At 49.1% G+C, this 26,336-nt stretch overlaps 1 protein-coding gene across 1 annotated transcript in view; it reads left to right on the top strand.

Moving 5' to 3' along the window:
- Nucleotides 1-25,586, top strand: part of EFNB1 (ephrin B1) — an 89,711-nt gene extending 64,125 nt beyond the window's left edge. Inside the window, exons 4-5 of the mRNA XM_032227968.1 lie at nucleotides 13,933-14,064; nucleotides 22,718-25,586. Coding sequence (XP_032083859.1) covers nucleotides 13,933-14,064; nucleotides 22,718-23,088 — 503 coding nt within the window. The 3' untranslated portion in view covers nucleotides 23,089-25,586. The remainder of the gene's footprint in view (nucleotides 1-13,932; nucleotides 14,065-22,717) is intronic.
- The last annotated feature ends 750 nt before the right edge of the window (nucleotides 25,587-26,336 follow it).

The following is a 26,336-nucleotide window of genomic DNA, read 5'->3' as shown; positions in this document are numbered from 1 at the left end:
CATTGGAGCCTCCAAAGTAGCTTTGATTTCCACTTCCAAGATTTATATAGTCAGCTAATGGCAAAATAATAATAATAATAATAATAATAATAATAATTAACCGTGCAGTAGAGGAAACTTAACAAAACACCCTGCATCATTGGATGATTAGGAGAGAAGGAGGGAGGGGGAAGGCATTAAACCCGTTTAAAGCCTCAGAATAAAGACCTTCCTTGCACCTGCTTAATTCCGCATGAAAGTTGATGCCAGAGAAAACCCTCTGAAAGAGGCCTTTTCCGTGCTGGTGCTAATGTCCAGGAAGCCCTTTTCCTACAGAAATGATGTGGGCAGAAAATGGCAGCCTTGCAAAGAGAGGAACCAGGAGGCAGAATTCCAGGATGAGATTTCAGCAAGAAACTCAGTACAGTCAAAGCAGCATAAGAATGTAAATTTGCTTAATGAGATTTGCCAAGAATGACTCCAGTTGCCCTGGCTGTAGACATTTTGGACAAATAATATGAAATACAACCATCTTATCTTCTCACTGGAGATCTGCAATGATAACATATTTCAATATATAGCTATTGTGGTAGATCCAGCTAAGTAAAAGTACTGAAAAATGGATTCTAGGACAATTTGCCACGGTCAATTCGCCCCAGCCAACTTACCATGGTCAGTGAGCTGGTGGTGGTGATTTGACTGCGATGAGTTGACCCTGGCAAAATGGCTATGGTGGGTTGGCTGCGGCAAGTTGCCCCATTCCATGAAAACCCACATGTTTTGTTGAGGTTTTTGAGAAAGTCATTTCTTTGTGGACTTTTAAATGTTGGTTAAAAAGTTGAGGGTTTTTTGGCCCCCTGGGATAGATTGGACTTGGTTTTATTCAGAAAGGTTAATGCAGCCACTTCTGGGCTACGAAGGAGACCTTGTTGTTAGTTGCGAAGTTGTGTCCAACCCATCGCGACCCCATGGGCAATGTTCCTCCAGGCCTTCCTATCCTCTACCATCCTCTGGAGTCCATTTAAGGTTACGCTGACTGCTTCGGTGACTCCATCCAGCCACCTCCTTCTCTGTCGTCCCCTTCTTCTTTTACCCTCAATCTTTCCCAGCATTAGGCTCTTCTCCAGTGAAACCTTCTTTCTCATTAGATGGCCAAAGTATTTGAGTTTCATCTTCAGGATCTGGCCTTCTAAAGAGCAGTCAGAGTTGATCTCCTCTAGGACTGACCTTGCAGTCCAAGGAACTCACAGGAGTCTTCTCCAGCACCATCGTTCAAAGGCCTCCATACTTTGGTGCTCAGCCTTCCTTATAGTCCAACTTTCACAGCCATACATTGCAACTGGAAAAACCATCGCCTTGACTATAGGCACTTTTGTTGGCAGGGTGATGTCTGTGCCTTTTAGTCTAGATTTGCCATAGCTTTCCTCCTCAGGAACAAATGTATTTTAATTTCTTGACTCCCGTCCCCATCTGCGGTGATCTTGGAGCCCAGGAAGATAAGATCTGTCACTACCTCCACTTCTTCCTCATCTATTTGCCAGGAATTGAGAAGGATGGATGCCATGATCTTAGTTTTCTTAATGTTGAGTTTCAAGCCAACTTTTGCACTCTCCTGCTTCAACCACATCAAGAGGCTCTTTAGTTCCTCTTCACTTTCTGCCCTTAGAGTGGGATCATCTGCATATCTGAGGTGGTTGATAGTTCTCCCGGCAATTTTAATCCCAACTTTTGATTCATCTAGCCCCGCCTTCCCATTATGGCAACCTAGGAAATGCTTAACGGTACGGATGCCATGACGCCACATACTATTTCCTGGGTTGGGAAGTTTAGAGGCTAAATGGGAGCATAGGAGCCTTTAACTGCTCACACAAGGGAGTGCACAGGATTTCTGGGAAAGGCAAAATGCTGTGGAAGTGAAATGGAGGGGAAGAAGAGGTTAGGACATCCTGGAAAATGAGCCAAGTAGACAAGCAGGGGATCTGCCCAGCATTATCTCAACAGTCCTTTTGAAAATAAGAGGGTAGCAGGTGAGGCCCACACTTGATTTCTTCCAGGGTTGAATAACATAATATAATTATATACATGCTCTCCTTAACCCACAGTCGAGATCAACCTTGAACTGATATATGACCAATCTCTCTGTCCAGGTGTGTCTGGCAGACATACCTGGGATGAGGGGCTCGGTGGGCTTGCTAGCTGATTGACAGGTTTCTTTGTTTTCAGCTTAATCTCTCCTGGCCCTAAGCCAGATGAAAGGATAGAAAGTTTTTTTCCTGGTCCAAAGCAAAGCCCCTCAGTCTTTGGATGGCTGGGGTCTGGGGCATATTTGCTCATCACATGCAGTGCCAGCCTTTTTGATCACGGGGGATCCTTGTGTCTCTTTGACAGAATGCTGTTGGCTGTTGAGAGGCCAAGTATTCCATGAATCCGAAGGCCAGTGTTTGTCACTTGGCAAATAAACCACAATACATGTTGATTGAGGACATGCGCATAGGAGCCGTGACGTGATGGCACAGTGTAGAATGCAGGATGGCAGGCTAACTCACTGCTCACTGCCAGCAGTTTGATCCTGACCAGCTCAAGGTTGACTCAGCCTTCCATCCTTCTGACGTGGGTAAAATGAGGACCCAGATTGTTAAGAGGAATAGGCTGATTCTGTAAACCGCTTAGAGAGGGCTGTAAAAAGAACTATGAAGCAGTATATTAAGTGCTGTTGCTGTTGCTATCTCTGCTCTTTGGATTTCCATCCGAGAGGCCCAAAGATGCAAAGAGGAACGCCTGTGCCTGGGGACGTTGAAGAAATACCAACCTCTGTGCAATTTTAATTGGTTCATGTTCTTGATGCTGGAAAGGAAGAGTCAAGTCTGTGCAGCTGTAATTCTGGTGGTAAAATCCGAACAAAACGCAGAATCTTTAATAGGTCTAAGTTGAAGGCGGGTGGGAGAGATTTGTAAAAGCCAGAGGCTCTGAGAATAGGGAGCAGTTGGACCACTGCTATGAAAAACTCCTGCCTTTCTCAACTGGAGAATAGAGGCGAGAGGCAAATTCTGATTTTGTATGGGCTCTGTTTCATCTGCCTGCTTTTAAGCAGAAAAATAATTTATGTGGGATTTTCGAAATGGTTGGATCTTGAAGTCTTTGTTTTGGGCGTGTGGTGTCTATGTGTTTTGATATTAAACTTGCTTAATTCGCCCGCTATCACTGCTTGAAATTAGTTTGGGACAGTGGTGAAATTCATTTTTTTTTTTTACTACTGGTTCTGTGGGTGTGGCTTGGTGGGCATGGCTTGGTGGCCGTGGCAGGGGAAGGATACTGCAAAATCCCCATTCCTATCCCACTCTGGAGCCAGCCAGAAGTGGTATTTGCTGGTTCTCTGAACTACTCAAAATTTCTGCTACCGGTTCTGCAGAACTTGCCACCTGTTTGCTCCCGCGTAAGAGTCAGGGGGGCTCGCCCCAGAACCAGGCGGATTTCCAGATTAACCTTTAACTCAGGCATTTAACTCAGGGATTTTGCTGTATTCTTCCCCTGGAGTGGTATGGGAATGGAGATTTTGCAGTATCCTTCCCCTACCACCCCCACCCAAGACATGCCCACAGAACCGGTAGTATAAAAATTTGAATTTCATCACTGGGCTACAGGGGAGTCTATATGGGAGAACCCACAGAAGATCACGCAGAATAAGAAAGCTAAGATCAAGTGAGCCCTCCAGATCCACAAAGGCAGGAGGGCACTAGCCAATCAACCAGACATGTAGTAGACAAGGCCCAGAAGACGGTGGATGTGATGGACAGAGCAGTGCCAAGTGACAGCGGCATCAGGGAGAAAAGGAGTAGGAGAAACTGGAGAAATAGCACAGCCTGAAGGAGGAATGGAAAGAACTGTGAAGCAGTATATTAGTCTAAGTGCTAGTGCTATTCTGGTCCCATGGCCACTGGGACTCTGCAACACTTGAAAGTCCAAGGATCAGGCATAGGTGCCATCCATTCAGCCCTCTTATAACTTCACATGGTCATTAAGCGAGGACTGCTACTAACCATTTTTTAAAACAATCTCCAGGTATACATTGGAGACTAGAAGAGCTTCAAGGTCCCTTCTAGCCTAGCCCCGTGATTCTGTGATCTGGTAGCTGGCTAGGAACTTTTGCCACCTGTTTGCTCCTACATAAGAGTCAGGGGGGGGGCTCCCCCCAGAACAGGCGGATTTCCAAATTAACCTTTAACTCAGGCAGATGACAGAAAAGCCAGGCCAGCCATCCTCCCACTTGCCTTCCTTGCTTCCGTTTCTCCCATTATTTATACCATGATTCCCCGAAAATAAGACGGGGTCTTATTTGCTTTTGACCCCTGAAATAAGCACTTGGCCTTATTTTCAGGGAGGTCTTATTATTTTTGAGGTGCAGGAGGTGGCGAGCATGGTCACCTCATGTCTGCTGCTGGATTTCAATATTTTTGGGGAGGGCTTATTTTAGCGCATGCTCTCAAAAGCCCCATTGGGCTTGTTATCCCGGGGGGGGGGGTATCTTATTTTCAGGGAAAGAGGGTAGCTGTACTTCTCAGTCTCCTGGTTGCTTGTCTTATAAATTTGACAGGATTTCAGAGACGTTTAAAGCTTTTATCATTCAGTGTGAGACGATATACGAGATCAAGTAAGTTTCCCAAGAGGTTATTCTTCAATGGAATTTATACAGCGGGACAAATTTTTCAGGTCGAAATGCCAAATGCACAATTTCAATTATAGATAATAGTGACCTCCTTCTGGATTATTAGGCCAGTGCTTGTGCTTAAGCCACAATCTGTTTTTTAATGGCCCTGCCAGCAGGGGAAAATGCTCGTCCTTACAATTGTTGATTGTGCTAAGATTAAAAACTGAGTGCGGGTGTAGTTAGCTAAATTTAAATTTTAGTTTTCCAGAATGGGAGGAGGGAATGGTCACACGTGGGTTTTATCACAACCTGATTGGTCCAAGGCTGAGAGGAAATCTATAAATACCGGTGCCTGTCCATTGCTAGCCCAGATTCTCTCAGCCTGGTCCAAGCTGTAGAGTAGTTGGATAGGTTCTGTTTGTTTTCTCCTTTTGGGTGAGTTCTATTCAGTCTGATTCCTATTTGGCTAATTGGGCACTTTAAATTTAAATTCTAAATTGATCTGCTGCGGCCCCAAGGGACAGATCTCTGCCTCGGGCGGCTGGGGGAGGGCCCAGTGGGGCACTAGTCTCCCCCCCGCAGGCCAGGAACCTTTGCCCGTCCCCGGGTGCGGGGGTGCGGTTCCATTCAAACTGCTTCGTTCAAACTTCTTGAAGAGGCTGTTTTTTGCAGCAGGAAAGTGAAAGAGAAACTTAAGCCTCGAGGCTCCAGCGAGCAGATCGCTCCGGAGGGGGCCCTCGCTGCAGGCTTCCTTTGTTTGTGTTGCCGGGGAGACAGAGCAGGGGGGGAGAGCTGTTCTCCCTGCTCATTTTAAAGTGAAGCCGGCTAGAAAAGCCTGGCTGGGCTGCTGGTGATTATTTCCAGCCCTTTTCTCCCGCGCACGGCGTTCCGGCGGCCATTTTGGAGGCTGCCACGTGCGTGAGGCCTGGCCCTTATCGACGGGCCTAGTGCGGCCTAGTGAGAGGCCTTGAGCCTAGGTCTCCCCACAGGCTTCAGGCCCTGGTCTCAGGTGGGACTTTGGAGGCCGATTCCTGCTCCTTTCGTCGGACACGTGAGTGGGGCATGGACGAGGGAGCGGAGATTCCCCAGGGACAAGGGGCAGGCCCTACTGGGAGTGAGGAGGCCCTGGATCAGGAGGTGGGGGGGAGGGCCCCCCCTCAGAGATCCCTTTCTTCAAGGCGCCCCTCCAGTTCTGTCTCTAGGGATGAGGCAGCTCGCCATAGGGCGCTGGAAAGGACCTTTGCCAGGGCAGAAAGGCAGGCCCAGCCCTCCAAGCCTTTATCTAGGGACAGATCCAGGTCCCCTGTTAGGCCCATTTCAGAAAGGTCTCTACTTAGAGGTTTTAGCCCGGCTTCTTCATGCAGCTCCCCTGGTAGGTCGCGGGCCTTCTCCAGGAGGGGGCGTTCTCCATCCCCCATAGATGATCCTCTGGAGGGCACGTCCAGAGGCCCCTGTTCCCCCCAAAGGTTGGCTCCTCAGGGCCCTGCTTCTACTTATGTGGATGTGGAGGATCTGGATAATCTCCCTGAAGGGATTAAGAGGCTTATTTCGGCAGCCATCACTCGGGGCATTGCCCAGCGGGACAAAGGCTCCCTTTACTCTAGGCATGGGGGGCTGAACAGGGCTCAGTGTCGGGCTTCCTCCCCTTCCATGATCAGTGAGGCTTCCTTCCTGGGTGGGGGGGAGTTACCCCAGGAGATGGGATTCTCAGATGATGAGAATACCACTGTTTCGGAGGAGCCTTCTTCCAAGGTCCTATTTATGCCCGCCTTGTTTAAAGTTCTCTTGGATAAGGCGAGACACACCACCAAGGTCGGAACTGGGGATCCCTCTGTGCCCCCCCCAAGGGATCCCGACATGGTCATGTTCTCTGCCACGGCCACCAATAAGGAAGAGATCCCTGCCCCTCCCTTGTTCCTAGAGGTTCTGACCGACCAGTGGGCTAAACCTTCTAATTTCTCTTCTCCAGGCAGTACCGACCGTCGGCATTATAACATGGAGCAAACCTTTGCTCAGGCCATTCAGCTCCCGACGGTTGACACCCCTGTGGCCGCATTGGTGTCCTCCTCCCCGGTGGTGTCGGGCGATGTGGCAGATAAGATGAAGCCGGAGGATAAGCGCGCAGAGCTTACTTTGCGGAAGAACTTCAACGCCACAGCGTGGGCCATTAGGGCGGCGGCCTCGGCTTCCTACTTTAATCGTGCCACGGTCATGTGGCTCAAGAAGCTGCAGGCACGCATTCCCATACAGGAGGACCGGATCCATCAGGATCTGGTCAAGATTCTGGTGGCGTGTCAGTTCTCAGCTGACGCGACCTTGGACACGGTCAAGTTTGCTTCTAGCGCCCTGGCCACCTCGGTCACCTCCCGTAGGCTCCTGTGGTTGCGCCATTGGCAAATGGACAACAAAGCCAAATGGGATTTGGCGGCTGCCCCCTTCAAGGGGCCCGATCTCTTCGGGGAGGCCCTTACTCGCATCCTCGTGGAGGATAAGGACAAGAAGAAGGTCCTACCCTCCACGGCTAAGAAGGCCGAGAACAAGTCACGTCCCTTCCGTAGGCAACGGTATAGGGCCCCTAGCTTCGGCTATAACCAGCGCTTCTCTTCTTTCTCTTCTGACAGGCATTTCTTGGGGCAGCCCTTCCAGGACAGGAGCCGTTTCCAGGGCCAGGCTCGGCGGCCCTTTCGGGGGGGAGGCGGCCGTCCCTTCCGCAGGGGGAAGTGACTCGAACCCGAGTCATCCCATCGGCGGCCGCCTCGCTCTTTATGCGGACCGGTGGGACGACATCACGTCGGACGCCTGGGTTCGAGCCACGGTTCGTTACGGGCTCAGGTTAGAATTTCTCTCCACTCCTCCAAATCTCTTTCGGTCGTTCCCTCCATCCCGGAGTCGAGAGCGCCGCCGCCTGATGAGTCAGGCGATCGCCCACCTCCTCGAAATCCATGCGGTGGAGGCGGTTCCCGCAGGGGAACGGGGCCGGGGCCACTACTCAAATCTCTTCGTGGTCCCGAAGAGCACGGGGGGTTGGAGAGCAATTCTAGACCTCAAGCGCCTGAACAGGTTTCTGGTCTACAGGCGGTTCAAAATGTCATCGCTCAAGTCCATCCTTCAGGGCATCAGGAAAGGCGATTTCCTGGCCTCCGTGGATCTCACGGAGGCCTATCTTCATATCCCCATCCTGCCCGCTCATCGCCGGTTCTTGAGGTTCTCCCATGGGCCCCACCATTACCAGTACAGGGCTCTTCCCTTCGGCCTGGCCTCGGCCCCGAGGACCTTCACAAAGGTCCTGGCGGCTCTGGCGGCCCATCTGAGATCGGTCCCGGTCCGCCTCCAATGTTATTTAGACGATGTCTTGCTTCAGGCGGGCTCCCTGTCTCAGGCCGTTTCAGATCTTCAGATTACCATTCGAAGCCTCCAGGCCCTGGGGTTCTCGGTAAACTTCGAAAAGAGCCATCTCACTCCCTCCACTCGCATTCTGCATCTGGGGACAGTCATAGATTCCAAGTTGGGGGAGGTGCGTCTGTCTCAGGAGAGGCAGGTCAGCCTTCGTCGGCTGACAGAGAGCGTTCGCACAAAGCGCTCCGTTTCCATCCTCTCTCTGTCGCAGTTATTGGGCAAGATGGTCTCTTGCATAGGGATTGTCCCGTGGGCCAGACTCCATCTTCGGCCCCTTCAATGGGAGCTTATCCCCTATCAGAGGGGACAAATGAGCAATTCCCTTCGGACTCTCCGCATCTCGACGGGGGTCCGTGCATCCCTGGTGTGGCGGCTCTCCCCGGCCATCCAGCGGGGGTGTCTGTTCTGGGAGCCGAACAGGGTGACCGTCACCACGGATGCGAGTCTGTTCGGGTGGGGGGCCCTGGTGGGCTCTCGGATGGCTCAGGGCAGATGGACGGCCTCGGACCTCCGTCACAACATCAATTGGCTGGAACTGAAGGCCGCGCGTCTGGCTCTGAGTCACTTTCGCTCCTCGGTGGAAGGGAGCCACGTTCTCCTCCTGACGGACAATGTGGCCACCAAGGCGCACATCAATCGTCAGGGCGGGACCCACTCGAGAGCCCTCTGGCTGGAGGCTCTGCGATTGGGGTCATGGGCGGAGAAACACTTACAGTCCCTGGTGGCGGAGCACATCTCGGGACTCTCCAACGTCCAGGCGGACTGGCTCAGTCGAGCAACTCTGGACAACGGCGAGTGGCATCTTCACCCGTCGCTGTTCCGGGAGATCTGTCGTCGGTTCGGGTCCCCCCGGGTGGACCTGTTTGCGTCTCCCGAGAACACACAACTCCCGCGTTTCTTCACCCGTTTCCAATCCAGCTCGGCGGAGGGCACGGATGCCCTCAGGAGCCGGTGGCCCCCGGGCCTTCTCTATGCCTTTCCCCCCATTCCACTCATCCCGGGGACCGTCAGGAAGGTGGTAACGGAAAGGGCCCTGGTCATTCTGGTGGCCCCGTTTTGGCCCAGGAGACCCTGGTTTGCGGACCTGGTTCAGCTGTCGGTGAATTCCCCGTGGAGGATTCCGCAGGGGGAGGTGGTCTTACGGCAGGGGGCCCTGACTCACCCAGAGCCTCAGTGGCTTCAGCTGACCGTTTGGCTCTTGAACGGCAGCTTCTAAGGGGGGCTCATCTGTCTTCCGGGGTCATTCGCACCATCGAGGCGGCCCGTCGTCCCTCAACGACCCGCATTTATAACTCCACCTGGGCAGCGTTCGTCCGCTGGTGCTCCCCCAAGGGCATCTCTCCCGACAGAGCCACCATCCCCAACGTCTTGGATTTCCTTCAGAAGGGCCTGGAGGACGGGCTCTCGCAAAACACCTTGCGTCGCCAAGTGGCGGCTCTGTCCTCGGTCTTGGGGGGGGCGGGATCTTCTTCTCTTTCCCAGTCTCCTCTGGTCAAGCTGTTCCTCAAGGGGGCGGCAAATCTCAGGCCTCCCCCCGTTCATAGATTCCCCACATGGGATCTTCCGCTTGTCCTCAAGGCCTTAACGGGAGCTCCGTTTGAACCTCTCCGCTCGGTGCACTTGCGCTTCTTATCACTGAAGGTGGTCTTCCTGGTGGCCATCACTTCCGCCCGGCGTATATCCGAGCTGGGCGCCCTGTCTTGTAAGGACGACCTCTGTCATTTTCACCAGGACGGAGTGGTCCTTCGCCTTGACCCGGCATTCGTCCCCAAAGTAAATACCCCCTTTCACAGGGCTCAGGAGATCGTCCTGCCTGACTTCTGCCCGAGTCCGTCCACTGACAGGGAGCGTCTTTGGCATCGTCTGGATGTCCGCCGTGCCTTGCGGATCTACCTCCGGCGGACCAAGGATTTCCGCAAGTCGGAGGCCTTGTTCGTCTCCTTCCTACCTGGAGCTCTGGGTTCGAGGGTGTCCTCGGCTACCATCGGCCGTTGGCTGCGTCAGGCCATCTCGGAGGCCTACGTGGCCTCAGGGCGGCCGGTTCCATCAGGCGTCACGGCGCACTCTACAAGGAGCGCGGCAACCTCGGCAGCGTGGGCCACGAGGGCCCCGTTTGAAGACATCTGCCGGGCGGCTACCTGGGCCACTCCAACCTCGTTCATCCGGCATTATCGTCTAGATGCTTTCGCGTCGGCGGACGCATCTTTCGGTCGTAGGGTCCTACAGGGGGTGGCAGCTGAGGCTCCCCTTGGTTCCTAGAGTTCCTGTTCTCCCTCCCTGGGACTTTAGCTTGGGTATGTCCCACGTGTGACCATTCCCTCCTCCCATTCTGGAAAAAGGACGTTGGTCTTACCTGAACGTCTATTTTCTGATGGGAGGAGGGAATGGTCACAACCCGCCCTGAGTTCTGTCTGTTGGGGCCAAGGGGAGGGCCTGGGGGGTGTTTCCCGGGGTTTGTTGTGTTGTTTCTTGTTTTTCAGTTGTACCGTTCATGTTCGAGAATCTGGGCTAGCAATGGACAGGCACCGGTATTTATAGATTTCCTCTCAGCCTTGGACCAATCAGGTTGTGATAAAACCCACGTGTGACCATTCCCTCCTCCCATCAGAAAATAGACGTTCAGGTAAGACCAACGTCCTTTCTAGAGAGGCAGGCTGGAATTAATTGGCTTTAATTGACCTATTTAAAGGAGGTTTATTTGAAGAATGGCAAGATTAGCTAGTTTGACGGGCATAGTAGACATTCCAGAGGAACTCTCCCAGCCCTACAACATGAAGACAGACCAAAGGCCGGAAGAGCTGGACGTGGATGGGAAAGAGGAAATACTCTTCCCTCCAGACTCTCCCTTCCATTCCCCGTGTTTGGTTGGTTTGGTTTGGTTTGGAATTTGGAGTAAGTCAATTCGAAGGAACCCTCCTAGAAGCACACTTGGTCTGTTTATATCAGGGATCCTCAAACTTGGCAACTTTAAGACTTGTGAACTTCAACTCCCAGAATTCTCCATCCAACTGGAGAATTCTGGGAGTTGAAGTCCACAAGTCTTAAAGTTGCCAAGTTTGGGGACCCCTGGTTTAAAACAAAGAGCAAACAATGCAGAAATTTTGTAGTGAGGTCATGAGGAATCCATTACATAGGACATGGATCTACCCTTTGAAAGACTGGCTGAACCATTCCGGTCGTTCTGCCTTCCAGTTAGCCGTAAGATAAGACTTGTGGGGCCTTCCAGCGTGTTGGTATTCACATTGGGCTTATTGAATACAAGACGGAAATGATACCAGATGTAAAGAGGCGAGTTCAAGGAAAGAGGGGCCTTAGCAGAAGCTTGTTAATTCGTGTACTCCTCTTGTATTCCAAGTTGCAACCTTCTACTTGCGGCAGTTATGATGAGCAGGTGGGCCTGTGCATACAAACCTTGGTCAGTCAAGGAGGTCACTTGATGCTCTTCAATAGGGGAACAGGGTTGCCTTCAGCTGCATGCCCCATTCTTTGTTAAGTAAGGGCGCATGAGTTGGGTGTGTCACGCTTTGGGGATGAGTGCAGGCACAGCCCAGCTATATTGCAGCCAATTTCTATGCAAGCTTGGCTCTCTAGGAAACATGCATCCCATCAGCTTACATGCAGTCAGTGAAAACTGAATCAATTTGTATGCATTAGAAAATATAGATGGATAATAAACTGTAAGTTTCAGTACCAAAACTTGGCAATTTGGAAAACTTTAATCTTTGCCAGCAGTCTGTAAAGCGGTGACTCCCATTGTGGAGCTATGGAATCGTGACTCGATTTCCAGAGAATACTTGAGAACATAACTGTTTGACTCCAGGAAAAGAGAGATGCCATCTAGGAATTCTCTCTTCCTGACCAGTCTCTAATGACTTGCAGGAAGAGGACAAAATACCTTCATTCTAATGGAATAGAATAGAATTCTTTATTGGCCAAGTGAGATTGGACACACAAGGAATTTGTCTTTGGTGCAGATGCTCTCAGTGGACATAAAAAGACAAGATACATTCGTCAAGTATCATAAGGTACAACACTTAATGATAGTCACAGGGTACAAATAAGCAATCAGGAAACAATATCAATATCCATATAAATCGTAAGGCTACAAGCAGCAGTTACAGTCCTGCAGTCATAAGTGGGAGGAGATGGATGATAGGAACGATTAGAAGACTAATAGTAATAGTAATGCAGCCAAAAACCTGTTCTTGTATCTAGTTGTCTTGGTGTGCAGTGCTCTATAGCGTCGTTTGGAGGGTAGGAGTTGAAACAATTTATGTCCAGGATGCGAGGGGTCTGAAAATATTTTCACAGCCCCCTTTTTGACTCATGCAGTGTACAGGTCCTCAATGGAAGGCAAGTTGGCAGTAATTGCTTTTTCTGCAGTTCTGATTCTCCTCCGAAGTCTGTGTCTGTCTGGTGGGTTGCAGAGTCAAACCAGACAGTTATGGAGGTGCAAATGACAGACTCAATAATTCCTCTGTAGAACTGAATCAGCAGTTCCTTGGGCAGTTTGAGCTTCCTGAGTTGGCGCAGAAACAACACATTAAAGTGAATACTTTGGACAGTGCAGGCCAATAGAAAGAGGGTTTTTCTTAAAAATCTATGTCTTCCCATTGCACTGAAGGGACCAGTCATAATCGTGAGCTGAGTCTCCCCTGAATAAATGGAAGTAAACAACCATCACGAAAGCTTAATTCTAGCTTGGGGTGCAGCAGTCTGGCAGTTCCTGATAGGAAAGGGGGCAAAACAGCTGACTGGTGGCCATGTTCTCCATGATCTCAGGAGCTCCCCATAATCTAGCAATAGCAGTTAGACTTATATACTGCTTCATAGGGCTTTCAGACCTCTCTAAGCGGTTTACAGAGTCAGCATATCGCCCCCAACAACAATCCGGGTCCTCATTTTGCCCACCTCGGAAGGATGGAAGGCTGAGTCAACCTTGAGCCGGTGAGATTTGAACAGCCGAACTGCAGAACTGCAGTCAGCTGAAGTAGCCTGCAGTGCTGCGTTTAACCACAGCGCCACCTCAGCACAATCTGCCAATATCTCCACCCTTCCCTTTTTTCTGACTTCAGAAGAACCACTGAAATGGAACAGCGTGTGACCTACAGCGTTGAATTACCCCCCCTCCCCAATTTGATAGCAGAATTGGAAATATATGTGAGCAGCTTCATAGCTGAACAAAAAGCAGACTTTCAACTTTTTCCTGGTCCTCATTTTAGACTGAAACTATTTCTTTTGTCTAAATGCAGGGTTGAGCCACTGAACAGAGTGCTGTGATTGGCCCTATGAGACAGAGGCCATGTTGAGTAGGGAAGGGTGATCTGGGAGGGAGGGGGAAAAAAAAGGAAGGAAGGAAAGGAAAAGGAAGGAAGGGAAGAAGGAGAGAAGGGAAAAGGAAGGAAGGAAATAAGAAGAAAGGGAAGAAGAAGAAAGGAAGAAGGAAAGGAAGGACAGAAAGGAAGAGAAGAAGAAGAGAAGAGGAAAAAAGAAAGGGAAGATGGAAAGGAAGAAAGGAAAGGAAAAGGAAGGAAGGGAAGAAGAAGGAAAGGAAAAGGAAGGGAAAAAGAAGGAAGGGAAGAAGGGAAAGGAGATGGATGAGGAAGGGAGGGAAAGAGGGAGGAATCTTAAGAGGATAGCTTGTATGGGACTTTGTAGCAGTTGGGGGGGAGGACTCTGAACTGAAGGGGTTATTAATGGCATTTCCATTGTTTCCTGACCGTCTGACATATTTCCTACAAATGTTCTCTTGCATCAGCTCCCTGCTCCTGGCCAAAAGCCGACACTTTTCTTGGCTGCCACCGAATTTATCATGGTCTAATTACAATCCGGTGCCCCACCTGAGCCGCCGGGCCCCTTCCCCTGAGACGGGCCTCAGTTTTTCACCCCAACTTTTCCCTCCCTGTTCTTAGATCCCAATGCGGTGATGCCAGAGCAGCTGACCACAAGCCGGCCCAGCAAGGATTCAGGCAGTGCGGGGAACATCGCCACACAAAGCCCCCATCACAGATTCCCCTCCGTGGTGGAGGTCCCAGGGAAGCCAGGTAAGACCACCCACCGCCTGGCACTGGAGAAGCATCTGCATGCAAGGGTGACTTATGACGTGGCTCTGCATTTTTTAACCTATTGGGGTTGTTTCTAGTGAATGGGAACATTGGGGGTTACGCTTGGCCTCCGGCTGCTGGGAGTTTGGATCAGTTCGCTTGCGTTCGCTTATTAAAGTTAACATAAAATTAAAACCACACCTCCCACCCTGATGGCATCACAACTCACCCTAAAGCTGAGCTGGGGTTGCTCAGCCTGAGCTCCTTTTGGGCTCATTCTCTGCAAGCTCCTTAGTCTGAGATGGGCTCAAGAGGAGCTCAGGCTGAGCAATCCCAGGGCTTTAGGGTGATGTCATCAGGGTGGGAGATGTGGTTTTAATTTTATGTTAACTTTAATAACTTACTGTTGGTATTTTGTGATTGCTGTGGCTGCCAAGAACCAAACACTCTGAGGAAGAGTAGAACATCTGGGTTTGCTTAGCCTGTAGAAGAGATGACTGAAAGGAGATACGACAGCAGTCTTCAAATACCCAAAGGGCATTCTCAGTTTTCCTAGGGACTAGGACCAAAATCAAAGGGTGAACACTGCCCCATGGGAGGTTCAGGCAGTATCTCAGGTGGAGCTTCCCGGTACTGTGTGAGCCATCAACCAGTGAAACAGGTTGCCAGTGGAAGTGGTCAGTTCTCCAGTTGTGGAAATCTACAAAAGGAGGCTGAATGGTCATCTGTCAGATGTTTGGAGCAAGGGTCCTTGGTGCCTGGTTGTTTTCTTACAGACGTCTCATTACCCAAACTTGGTAACATCATCAGTATTGGTAGGGAATGGGGTTCTGAGGAATGTTATCTAACCAAGGTTGTAGTAGATAACTTCAATTGCCACTTCCTACTCTCTGTTCTGTAATTTTTGTGATTTTTAATTAGGAATGTGTACGTGTTTTTTTTTAAGGAATATTCAAAGGAAAAAATGTTTTAATAATACTTTTTATGCTTTTGTACATGCACTCAAGTGTCTAAACACCCTACAAAAGCAGCTTCTAGTTGATGAGCCTGGGCAATAGTAGGTTGGTTTCCAAGGTTTGTGAGAATGAGTTTTCCTAGGGCTGATTTCAGCTTTGGTAGCATCTGGAAGGGGATCCATAATAACAACTTTAAGGAAGGCACAGCAACTGATAGTTTCCCAAATTCCAGACAGCTCCCATGTGAACTGGATGATGCAACGGCATTCTGATGGAAAGACATCAGTGTGAGAAAGTGTGTAGGTGTGTAAAGGAGTGGTGTTTTTTGTATGAGGATTTAAAAATTTGTGGGGAGTGAGCGAAGAGGGTGACGGGGGGAAAATCCTTCCACAGAATAAATGAAAGGGATGAAATGATTTGGAAAGAAACACAAGTGAGGAACTATTCCATGGTGGATTTCAGAGATTTGCAGAGGAATTGGAGGATTCATCAAATAGGGAATCTGAAATAAATTCTGGAAAGGTGCCTAAGGGGGAAAAAAAGTAATACATTTCATGTAAGCATGGAAAGGGACAAGGCTGCGAATAAAGTGGGTCAAAAACGTTTATGGGGCAGCTGTTTGAATTGTTTAATCTTGTTAGGGTGGCCTCTGCCCCCCCACCCCACCTTTGGAAAAATGTTCCCCCTTACACCCTTGATGGCCAACCTATGGTATGCAGAGCCATATCTGCTGGCAAGCCATCCGCCAGCATCGGCCAGCTGACTTTTGGCCTTCTGGAGCCTGGGGAAGGCAAAAATGGCCTCCCCCCCACGAGGAAATACCAACCTCAGCTTGGAGGCGGGTAGTGCAGGGGGGTGGAGGTAAGTGGGTGGGAGTTGTGCATGCATGCACATGTGGGGGTGTGCTTTGTATTATGATTGCCAGCATGCGCGCACTATTGTGCGCGTGCCCTCGCATTTTTGGCACCCGACACGCAAAAGGTTAGCCATCCCTGCCCTAGGCAAAGTTAGCAAGAGCGACTATTCAGGGGCTTGGTGTTTTTAAGTGTAGAAAATAAGTTGGCCAAACTGATGGACAAGACTGAAAGCCACGACAGGAAAGGAGATGGTGACCCATTTGGGAAGTTCCTTGTCAAATGATGTCAGCCAGCAGAATGTGCAGGTTCGTCCCTGGGAGGGGCTGGGGGTGTCATCTTGGAAGAGGGAAACAACTGTTCGTGCCACAGAGTCCTGGGGTTGGCGTATTGCAGGGGTGTCCAAACCTGGGGACTTTAGGACTTGTAAACTTCAACTCCCAGAATTCCCCAGCCAGCCATATTGCATATTGAAGGTATGTATGAATCTGTGTCTAATGAATTGTTATGCTGACCGCAGACACATGTAGCTGGGAGATAGGAGTTGTTCCACCCCTTTCCCCAACTTTACTGCATGCTCTACGTTCGTCCATCTTTCCTGGCCTGAATGGCTCCAGATGGTCACAGGGAACAGAAGTTCTCTAACAAGGGCTGCAGGGGGTGAATTGTTCATTAGATTTCTCTTTCAAACACAACTGTCTTGAAGTTTGATATGTGATTGTATCACAGATGGTCAAACAGCTAGATGGCAGAATAGAATAGAATAGAAAATATGGAAGAATGGAAGGGAAGGGAATAGAATAGAATTCTATATTGGCCAAGTGTGATTGGACACACAAGGAATTTGTCTTTGGTGCATAAGTTCTCAGTGTACATAAAAAGACAAGATACATTTGTCAAGAATCATAAGGCACAACACTTAATGATAGTCATAGGGTACAAATAATCAATCAGGAAACAATCAATGTCCATATAAATCGTAAGGATACAAGCAGCAAAGTTACAGTCCTGCAGTCACAAGTGGGAGGAGATGGGTGATAGGAATGATGAGAAGACTAATAGGAATAGTAATTCAGCCTTAGTGAATGGTTTGACAGTGGTGAGGGAATTATTTGTTTACCATCACTCTGCTAAACTAAACACTATAGACAATATTTTGTCTCTGGGTGTGAAGCAATAAAGAATTCGGAAGAATCGCCACGTGCCATTCTTGCTTTTAGGCTTGACAACAATAAATTGTTCTAGATAACCAACCCAAATGTCCAAAGATTGTTACAGGAAATGACTGAATATTAACACAAGCCAACAGAAAAATAATAGCAAAATAACAATATGGACAAAGTTTGTTCCCCCCTCGAAGAGCTCCATCTTGGTTACCTTTTTGAAAGATTTAGGGAAATGGGTCATTGCGAAAGGCAGGTAATGAGGGAAGATGAAGGATTATCAGGTGTTCCAGGAGCACAAGAATAAACCCACCCTGAGCTTTTAGAAGAAGACCAGGAGATGCTGTGTTGCAGCCAGCAAGATGGCGGATCCCTAAAGGGAAGGCGGGGTGCAACCGAACCCTGCATGGAGACAAGAGAAGCCTTGTGATGGCTGCTGACTCACAGCTGCAAGGAAACAAAATAAGTAGGCACTTACCACACCCTGGTGCACTAGGAGCAAAGATTACGGATGGGGACGTGCAGCTTCCAGCCCTTTCCCTGTCCAACAACAATTATCCCTACCTGCTCGTACATGTGGGGGCAAATTATCCTGCAATAAAAAACCCACAACTGTCTTATTACGGAGGTGGAAGAACCTGGAAAGAAATTGGGAAATGGAATGTTTCTTACAGAATATATGGAAGAAAGCAGAATTGAAGAACAATGCGTGACTATGAACCCTGGGCCGATAGGAGGGGGCGGGTTCTGCAACTCTAGCCTGAATTATTTGGACCATGGACTTGTTCTGACCTAGGCTTCACAAAACCACGAAGCAGACTCCTTGTCTTGACAAAAACCCTTTTTATTAAGCTAATGTGAATTCTTCTCATTCACACCCAGCAAAATCCCAGCAAACAGTCTTTCAAGGGTGAGTTTCTAACCACAGACCTTATCAGGCTTGGGGAGCTGCCAGGCCGATATCTTTGCAACACCATAGAAGAAAATCATTGGCAACAGTCACAAACAAATCTTTTCACTAATGAAACGAACAAATTGTCTCTGGCAAATTCCACTCCCCTTTAGCTCCTCTTTATTCCCTATGGGAGGGGCCATTCACCGTCCGCCTTTACTCCTAACTATTCCCTTTTCCTGGCAGCTCTGCGCGTGTGTACATTGGGAACAGGCTCCAGCTGTTCGTCTGCCTCACTGATGTTTGACTCCAAAGGCAGCTGATAACTGGCTCCCTCTCTGCCTCCGACACAGAGCCCTCATTGGAGCCTTCCCCAGGACTGGCCCAGGTTCCTCCACAACCTCCTCACTGTCTTGAGTCTGCCACCAGCTCTACTGGCCGCTGGTGGGCCACAACAGGACTGCTGACATTGTGGTGGGTTACACTCACATGGTCTGATGAAAGTCTGGTATGTTCAAGGACAGGTAGTCCTCGACTTACAACCACAATCAAACAGAAAATGTATGTTGCTAAGCGAGACATTTGTTCAATGAATTTTGCCCCATTTTACGACTTTTCTTGCCAGAGTTGTTAAGTGAATTGTTGCAACTGTTAAGTGAGTAATCTTGTTGTTCAGTAAATCTGGCTTTCTAATTGCTTATCCGAAGGTCGCAAAAGGGAATCTCATGACTGCAATCGTCATAAAAATGACTCAGTTGCCAAGCATCTGAATTTCGATCACGTGACCATGAGGGAGCTGCAGTGGTCATAACTGTAAAAAATGGTCATTAGTCGCTTTTTTCAGCGCCGTTGCAACTTTGAACTAAATGAACGTTTGTAAGTCAAGGACTACCTACGGAGCAAGTTTGAGAGAGCAAAACCACTTTCAAAAATGCAGCGGAAAAAACTGCAGGGATTTCTCCAGGCAGTGAGTTGAAACACACACACACACACACACACACACAGACACAAACACACCCTGCACAAAAGAATGTATAAACAGGTGGGAAACTATTAACGCCCTCAATGAAAACTCAGAAAGGACGTCAAGTTCACGGCTTTTGTTATGTGTTCAGTAGTGTTTAAAATGGTTTTGTATATCATCTCATGCTGAATGATAAAAGCTTTCAACTTCTCTGAAATCCTGTCAAATTTATAAGACAAGCATCCAGGAGACTGAGAAGTACAGCTACCCTCTTTCCCTGAAAATAAGACCTCCCCGGATAATAAGCCCAATGGGGCTTTTGAGTGCATTCCCTTTTAAAGGGGAGGAAGGAGGAAGCCCCCAGCGTCCCCTCCTCCGAGGAGATCCCTGGCTGTTTGCCCCTTCCTGATAGATAGGAAGAAGGAAGAGGATGATCAAAGACTGTGAAGCTGGACGTTTCTAATGCCTTTGGGGTGGACGCTTAGCCCTCTTCCAAAAGGGAAGGTTTCACTTGACAGAAGGGCTGATTCCAATAGGACATTGGCCAATGCTTCCAGGTGGGTTCCTGGGTGGGATGGGGATGGGAAGTAGCCCAAATGCCCCTTACAGCTCCAGATAAATCTGAAAGAACAAAAGATTTTTAAAAAACCTACTAGAAGTTGACCTGTTATGGTTAGATTCCTTTTACCCATTAAAGTTTAATGCAAATCTATTTAAGGTGCACCAGTGCCAACCAGATACATATTAAACCTCGGTTTTGTGCACGCCGATGTTCATAAAGCTTTTTCTTGAATCGACATACTGCTTTTCCAGATCTTTACCAGCTGTGCTTGTTCTCCTGCTGGCTCTGGCGGCTCCTTTGCCCTCCATGAATCTCCTGCCTTCCCCTCTTGTTGGGAAGGCTTGGACAAACCTCTGGTGGATGCAGTTCTCCACAGGCAGTTTCCTCAGCCTTCTAGCAGAAAAAAACAGACGAAAGATGAGCAAAAGTAGATAGGTGCAGCCCTGGGTAGCCATGTATAGAAGTCATAGAACAACAGAGTAGGAAGGGACCTTGGATGTCTTCTAGTTCAACCCCCTGCTCAAGCAGGAGACCCTACCCTATTCTGGACCAACGGCTGTCTAGTCTCTTCTTGAAAACCTCCAATGAGGTTCCACTGATTAATTGTTCTGTTAACTAATCCTAATCCATTGATGAAAAGTAAGTGGCATTCTTCTGGAAGAATAGGAATAAGAAGAGCACTTAGACTTACAGTAGTAGCCAAAATTGTGGAAACCTTTTGCAAAAAAATGTGTATTTTTGAAGTTTGAAGGCTAATAACATCACTTTTTTTGGAGTAGTACCATAAAATTATATATCAATGGAAAGATAATTTAATCATTTTTCCTATGGTGATAATTTTTGTATATCTCATTTTTTCTATGTTTCACTTTTCTTCTTTATAACTGCTATTCTAATAGCAAATCCTCCATAAAGGTTATTACACTACATTCTTGATTAAATTATCTTTCCATTGATATATAATTTTATGTTACTCCAAAAAAAAAGTCGTATTAGCAATCAAACCTCAAAAATACACTTTTCCCAAAAGGTTTCCACAATTTTGGTCACTACTGTATATACCACTTTATAGCCCTGTCTAAGTGGTTTACAAAATCAGCCTATTGCCCCAACAATCCAGGTCCCCATTTTACCGATCTTAGAAGGACAGAAGGCTGAGTCAACCTTGAGCCAGTGAGGATCGAACTCTTGGCTGTGGGCAGAATTAGCCTGCAGTACTGCATTCTCACCACTGTGCTGCCAGGGTTCCTTGGTGATTTCCTTTCATATCATTTTATTATCCAAAATGGTATCTCCTAGATGGGCTACAGAATAATTTCCTAGCAACCTGGAGGTTGACCGACTTGTCTGGGGGATATTGGAAGTGATGCTGATGCTCATCTAGAACTCCACCATCTCTGGCCAAGAGTTAGGAGAAAAATAATCGTAAGGCTGTATTTTGATCTGCATTCTGGCAGCTCTGTGGTCGCAGAAGAGAGAAGTTGGATACATTCCTGATTCTTCTCAAGCTCTCCTTTCTGCAGCTTGATTGGGTTGAGGTGGCCCTGCATAGCAGTTTCGCTCCTATTAGAACAATGTGTTCCATGCAGTGGGAATGGTATTCTGCTCCAGTCCATGAAGGAGGTGTGGTGGGACATTTCATCTGATCATCTGTGTTGTTTAACATACATTTGAAGCTGCCGTGGGAGATCCAGAGGGCATCTGCTCTCTCTCTCTCTCACCCTCTTTGTCTTTTGAGTGAGATGAGGTTGTGCAGGTTTGAACTTCTGCTTGGTTTATGGCAGGGGTCCCCAAACTTGGCAACATTAAGACTTGTGGACTTCAACTCCCAGAATTCTCCAGCCAGCATAATTTACTCTCTTGTAATCCCTTCCTCTGCAATCTTTCCACTTAGATCAGGGGTCTAAAAGATCTCTTATTACAAGAGAATAAATTATGCTGGCTGGAGAATTCTGGAGTTGAAGTCCACAGGTCTTAAAGTTGCCAGCTTTGAAGATCTCTGGCTTATGGTCCTGGCGTGTGTGGAGTCCAGTAAATTGAACGGAATCTTAGCAAGACCAAGGGTTGCTTTTCTTTTCTGGGATTAAAGGCCATTTTATAACAAACAGGGTGGTGGCAGTGGTTGTAACTCAATTTACATGCGACCCAGTAAATGTAGCCTCTTGTCTTTGATGTCCATAATCCAACTGTCTCCTTCAAAGCTAGTGGATCCTTCCCTTATTTGTTCCTTTCTGGATGGGAGTGCCTTGCTGGGGATGGGGGACCCATGGACAGGTTATGTCCTGCATGGATTACTGTAATAGGCAGTACCTGCACTCTCCAGAAATGACTCCAAAGCTTTTGAGAAATCCAGTTTCCTTCCTATTTCAGCCAGGTGTGATTCCAGGACAGCCTTTCACTGGCTGCCGATTTACCTCCCAGCCCAGTTCATATTGTGGTGTTTTCTTTCAGTTCCTCAACTGAGACAGTTGGGCCTTAAAATCCCAAGGAAGCCCTTTTTGCCAAGCCTCCTTGAGGGAGGAGCATTGGGTCATCCTTGCGGCAAGAGATCATTTTGCAGAGGGACCAGGGGTGAAATTTGGCAGGTTCTGGAGAACCAATAGCGAAAATTTTGAGTGGTTGGAGAACAGGCAGATGGCACCTCTGGCTGGCCCATAGTGGGGCAGGAATGGAGATTTTGCCATATCCTTCTCCCTGGAGGGGGAAGGGAATGGAGATTTTGCAGTATCCTTCCCCTGGAGTGGAAGAAATTGAGATTTTGCAGTATCCTTCCCCTGGAGTGTGGAGGGAAGGGCAATTTTACAGTATCCTTGCCCTGGAGTGGAAAGGGAAGGGAGATTTTACAGTATCCTTCCCCTGGAGTGGGGAGGGAATGGGGATTTTACAATATCCTTCCCCTGGAGTAGGAAGGGAATTGAGATTTTGCAGTATCCTTCCCCTGGAGTGGGGAGGGAATTGAGATTTTTCAGTATCCTTCCCCAGCCATGTCCACCAAGCCACGCACACAGAACCAGTAGTAAAAAATTTTTTGAATTTCCCCACTGGGTGGGACCCCTTTTCCACAGAGATGCTTCTTTTGATCTTGAAAAGATGGTGGCCTACTTGTTCTAACTTACTTTATTTCATAAAGTGCACGTATTTGGAGTTGGGCACCAAGATTCCCATCTACACGAAGGGCCCCTTAAGATGTACAGAGGGGGGACCGTCTGCCTGGTCCCACCTTCGACCTTTCTTAATTTCTCTTTTCCTTCCACACCTGCAGACCCTGTTAACCAAGATGGCCAGGATACCCAAAGACCAACCGATGGATTCTTCAGCTCCAAGGTGGCCGTGTTTGCTGCGATCGGGGCTGGCTGCGTCATTTTCATCCTCATCCTCATCTTCCTCATTGTCCTGCTCATCAAGATCCGAAAACGGCATCGGAAGCACACGCAGCAGCGGGCGGCGGCCCTGTCGCTCAGCACCCTGGCCAGCCCCAAGAGCAGCGGCAACGCCGGCTCCGAGCCCAGCGACATCATCATCCCTTTGCGGACTACAGAGAACAACTACTGCCCTCATTATGAGAAAGTCAGCGGAGACTACGGGCACCCAGTCTACATAGTCCAGGAGATGCCCCCCCCAAAGCCCAGCTAACATTTATTACAAGGTCTGAGGACAAACCTTGCCACCCCCACCGCAAAAGCCCTTCAGGTGCTAGGCGAGAGGAGGAGGAGGAGGGTCTGCTTGCCCCCTCAAGCACTCCCCTCCCTTGATTAGCATTTAGCCTTGTAAGTTTGGAGCTTTTGAGACCCAGGATTTGAGGGTGTGGGGTGTCCTCTTGCTGCCCCCTCCACTCCCAGCGCGCTTTGTGGCCCTCACTTGGGCTCTGTGCCTTTCTCCCTCTTGAACCTACCCGGGAAGCCCCACAATGGTCGCCGCTGCGCTTTGGGGGTAGATTTTCCAGCTCCTCGTCATCATTTCATTTGGGGGGAGGGGTCATTGTTGGGAGGGAAGCCACACCAAGCCTGGCACTCCAAAGGAGCGGGGTCATGCCAGTCCCTGCGGGGCAGAGCTTTCGGCGTGCTGAGAAAGGAGTCTGCCTAACCCCATCTTTTATATATATATATATATATATATATATATTATAATTCTAAAGTATTTTTTGTAACTTTTTAAAAAATTGCGAAAGATTGGACTTGTGATCTGCCTCCTGCAGTTTCCCAGCACAAGCTCATCTGCAGTCCTTCCCCCCCTCCCCCTTCCCGCGTCTCGGGCCTCATCCACTCATCCCACTGGACAGTCTTGTGCTCTGTGTCTGCTGCGAGAAATGTGGACCTTTCTTCATTTTGGTTCTTTTTGCTAATTTATGAAACAAAAAACACAAACCTGCAAAGTTTGCAATGGTCAGAGAACCTAGTTCTGGAAACCAACCAGAAGTGGGTGTCAAGGGGTGGGCTGCTGTTTGTGCCCACCAGAGCAGCTGCCCTCCCAGGCCGTGGCGCAGATGCGCGAGGGGACTGTGATGCCCAGGGCAGGGGTCTCCCTGAATTCCCGATTCCGTGACCCAGAAGAGGGGAATGAAGGGAAAGCATCCATAGTCCCTTCCAGAAAGCCCATGAAAGGAAGCTCAGCTTTTGGCTATTTGGGGATTCAGGAGGAGGAGGAGCAACAGACCCCCCCTCCCCCCTGCTTGGATCTGGTCTCTTTAGTGCCCAATTGCAGAATGTGGTAATCAAAAACCCCTTCCCCCACCCCAATTTCTTTTATCCAGCCACCCATCCCAGAGCTCTTCATTGGTTCGCTTCCTGCCAGTCATATTAATTCTAATGGTGATTCCTGTGGCCTGCAAGGGCCCTTCATGGGAAAGAAAGCCCCTCTGGGCTCAGCTCTCCCAGTGGGTTGCGGATGTCAGGGGGCAAGTGCCAGCCAAAGCCTCCAGGGAAGGGAAGAGTCCCCCCCATCTGCCCTGAAGAGGGAGTCTCCCCCTCCCTTGGGGTTCGGAATGAAGCAGGGGGGGGCATTCCCCCTCACACCTGCTTGGCTGCAGCATCCCGGGCTCCACACCCTTCCACGTCCACCTTGCACCTGTCATGCCAGAAGCCTTACTTTGCACGGAGAGGACTCTGCGCCTCTTGCTCTGCGCTTGCATGTCTCACCCTCCACGCCTCCTTTCCATGCACGCCTCCTTCATCGAACCCGGTTGCAGCTCACTGTCTGCCCCCACCCCCCACCCCAGGCCGACCAGCCCCACAGCAAGGCCCCACGGCCAGCCTTCTGCCTGGCAGCCGACTGCTAGTCTGCCTCGGCCACCCCAGAGAAGATTGCATGGCTAGCCCTGTGCGGCCCTCGTTGGCCTGTCTGCCTTCTGGAGACCGACTTTTGCAATAAACTGGTCCAGTCAGTCAGGGTGGGGTGGGGGTGGGGATAGAGGGGCTCTTCCGCCTGTCTGACCAGTTGTCCATCCTCAGAGACAGGCCCTTTGGTCCCTCCCCATCAGCATTTCTACGCAGGATATGAAGTGGGTGTGTCTGTCCATCCGTCTGTCCATCTGTGTAAGGGCTTAGGTTAATTGTGCACTTTGAGGCGTGTTCAGTAGAGATCAGCCAAGAATTCCAAGTTTCTCAGGGCTCCACAGATAATCGACAGGTAATTTTTAGTAGCGGTAGTAAGTAGTAGTAGTAGCAGCTTTTTTTTTCTTTCAAATGTAAAGACTCTTCCCGTGGCCCCTTATTATCTTACACCCAGTGGTAGGGGCCCTTAGATGGGAGAGGCGTCCCGAAAGGAGGGGCTTTTAGCCATCTGCCAAATTGTGGAAGTGGCGTGTCAGAGGTCAAGGTTGGAAGTGCTGACCCTCATGGGCTCTGGAGCCCTCTGGGGAAGGGAACAGGGACACACACACCCCAGTTGAAAAGAAAGAGACGGGGGATGGGGGAGGAGGAGAAGAGGGATTGTATGATTCCAAGCATAAACATGTAAATTTTACACAGGGTGCGAGCAAAAATAGGGAGAGAGATAAGATGCCAACTGCAGTCCTTAATGCAGGCACTCAAGAAAACCAATTTACAGTCTGGACATCATAGGAATTCGGCACGGATTATTTTCCTTGGTGTGCAGAAATGGAAACCTGGGTGATGTCCCCCTTCCTGCTCCACGCAGAACAACAAAATAAGAAACACATGAGGAGTTCGATGCAGGCAATTCATTTTGTGTCGGGAATTTTGCCTGGCATGAAATCTTCTCCAGTGAGACTTCTCTTTTCACACGCGCACATGCACGCACATGCGCGAGCGCGCGCACACACACACACACACACACACACAAACAATTTGTGGGGGCGAGGGGTGAGGCTGAAGCAAGTGGGATGGCAAGAACCTTCAGAAGCTCAAGTTGGGGTCGAGAGGGGGTCGGCCTGCAACCCCCCCCATAAAATAAACCAGTAGTTGAGGTGTGGGCAGCCAAATAAACGTGTAAAATGGGTGTGTGGGGTGTCCATCTGCCTTTGGGGTCTTGGGTTTTTTTTTTAGCACCTCTGCTGAATCCTGAAATGTCCTTTTGCTTCATCTTTCTCTCATCAGAAGGGTCTTTTTTTAAAATGAGGTTTTATTTTGTGTAAATAACCAGTCTTTTTGGAGGGTATAATGTAAAGAAGTTTTGTATAAATTTGGATTATTTTCTGGTTGCTTTTCTTAGAAAAAGAAAACAAAACAAATTAAAAATATGGGGGGGGGAAACCCAACCACAAGAACGGGTGTTAAAACATTTGTCGTACCATAAGTCTCTATGTGCAATTCATCTATCGCAGAAGGACACACCTGGGGTGTGTAACCAGCATGCTCACCTCCTGAAAGGCCTCTCCGTGCCCCCTTTCTCCTAAAACCTCTGGGGGCCACCAGAGGGGCTCA

This window comes from Thamnophis elegans, chromosome 12 (assembly GCF_009769535.1).
Source record: "Thamnophis elegans isolate rThaEle1 chromosome 12, rThaEle1.pri, whole genome shotgun sequence".
In the NCBI taxonomy this organism is placed as follows: Eukaryota; Metazoa; Chordata; class Lepidosauria; order Squamata; family Colubridae; genus Thamnophis; species Thamnophis elegans.
Note: the sequence above shows the minus strand (reverse complement) of the source record. Positions and strands in the feature narration are given on the sequence as shown.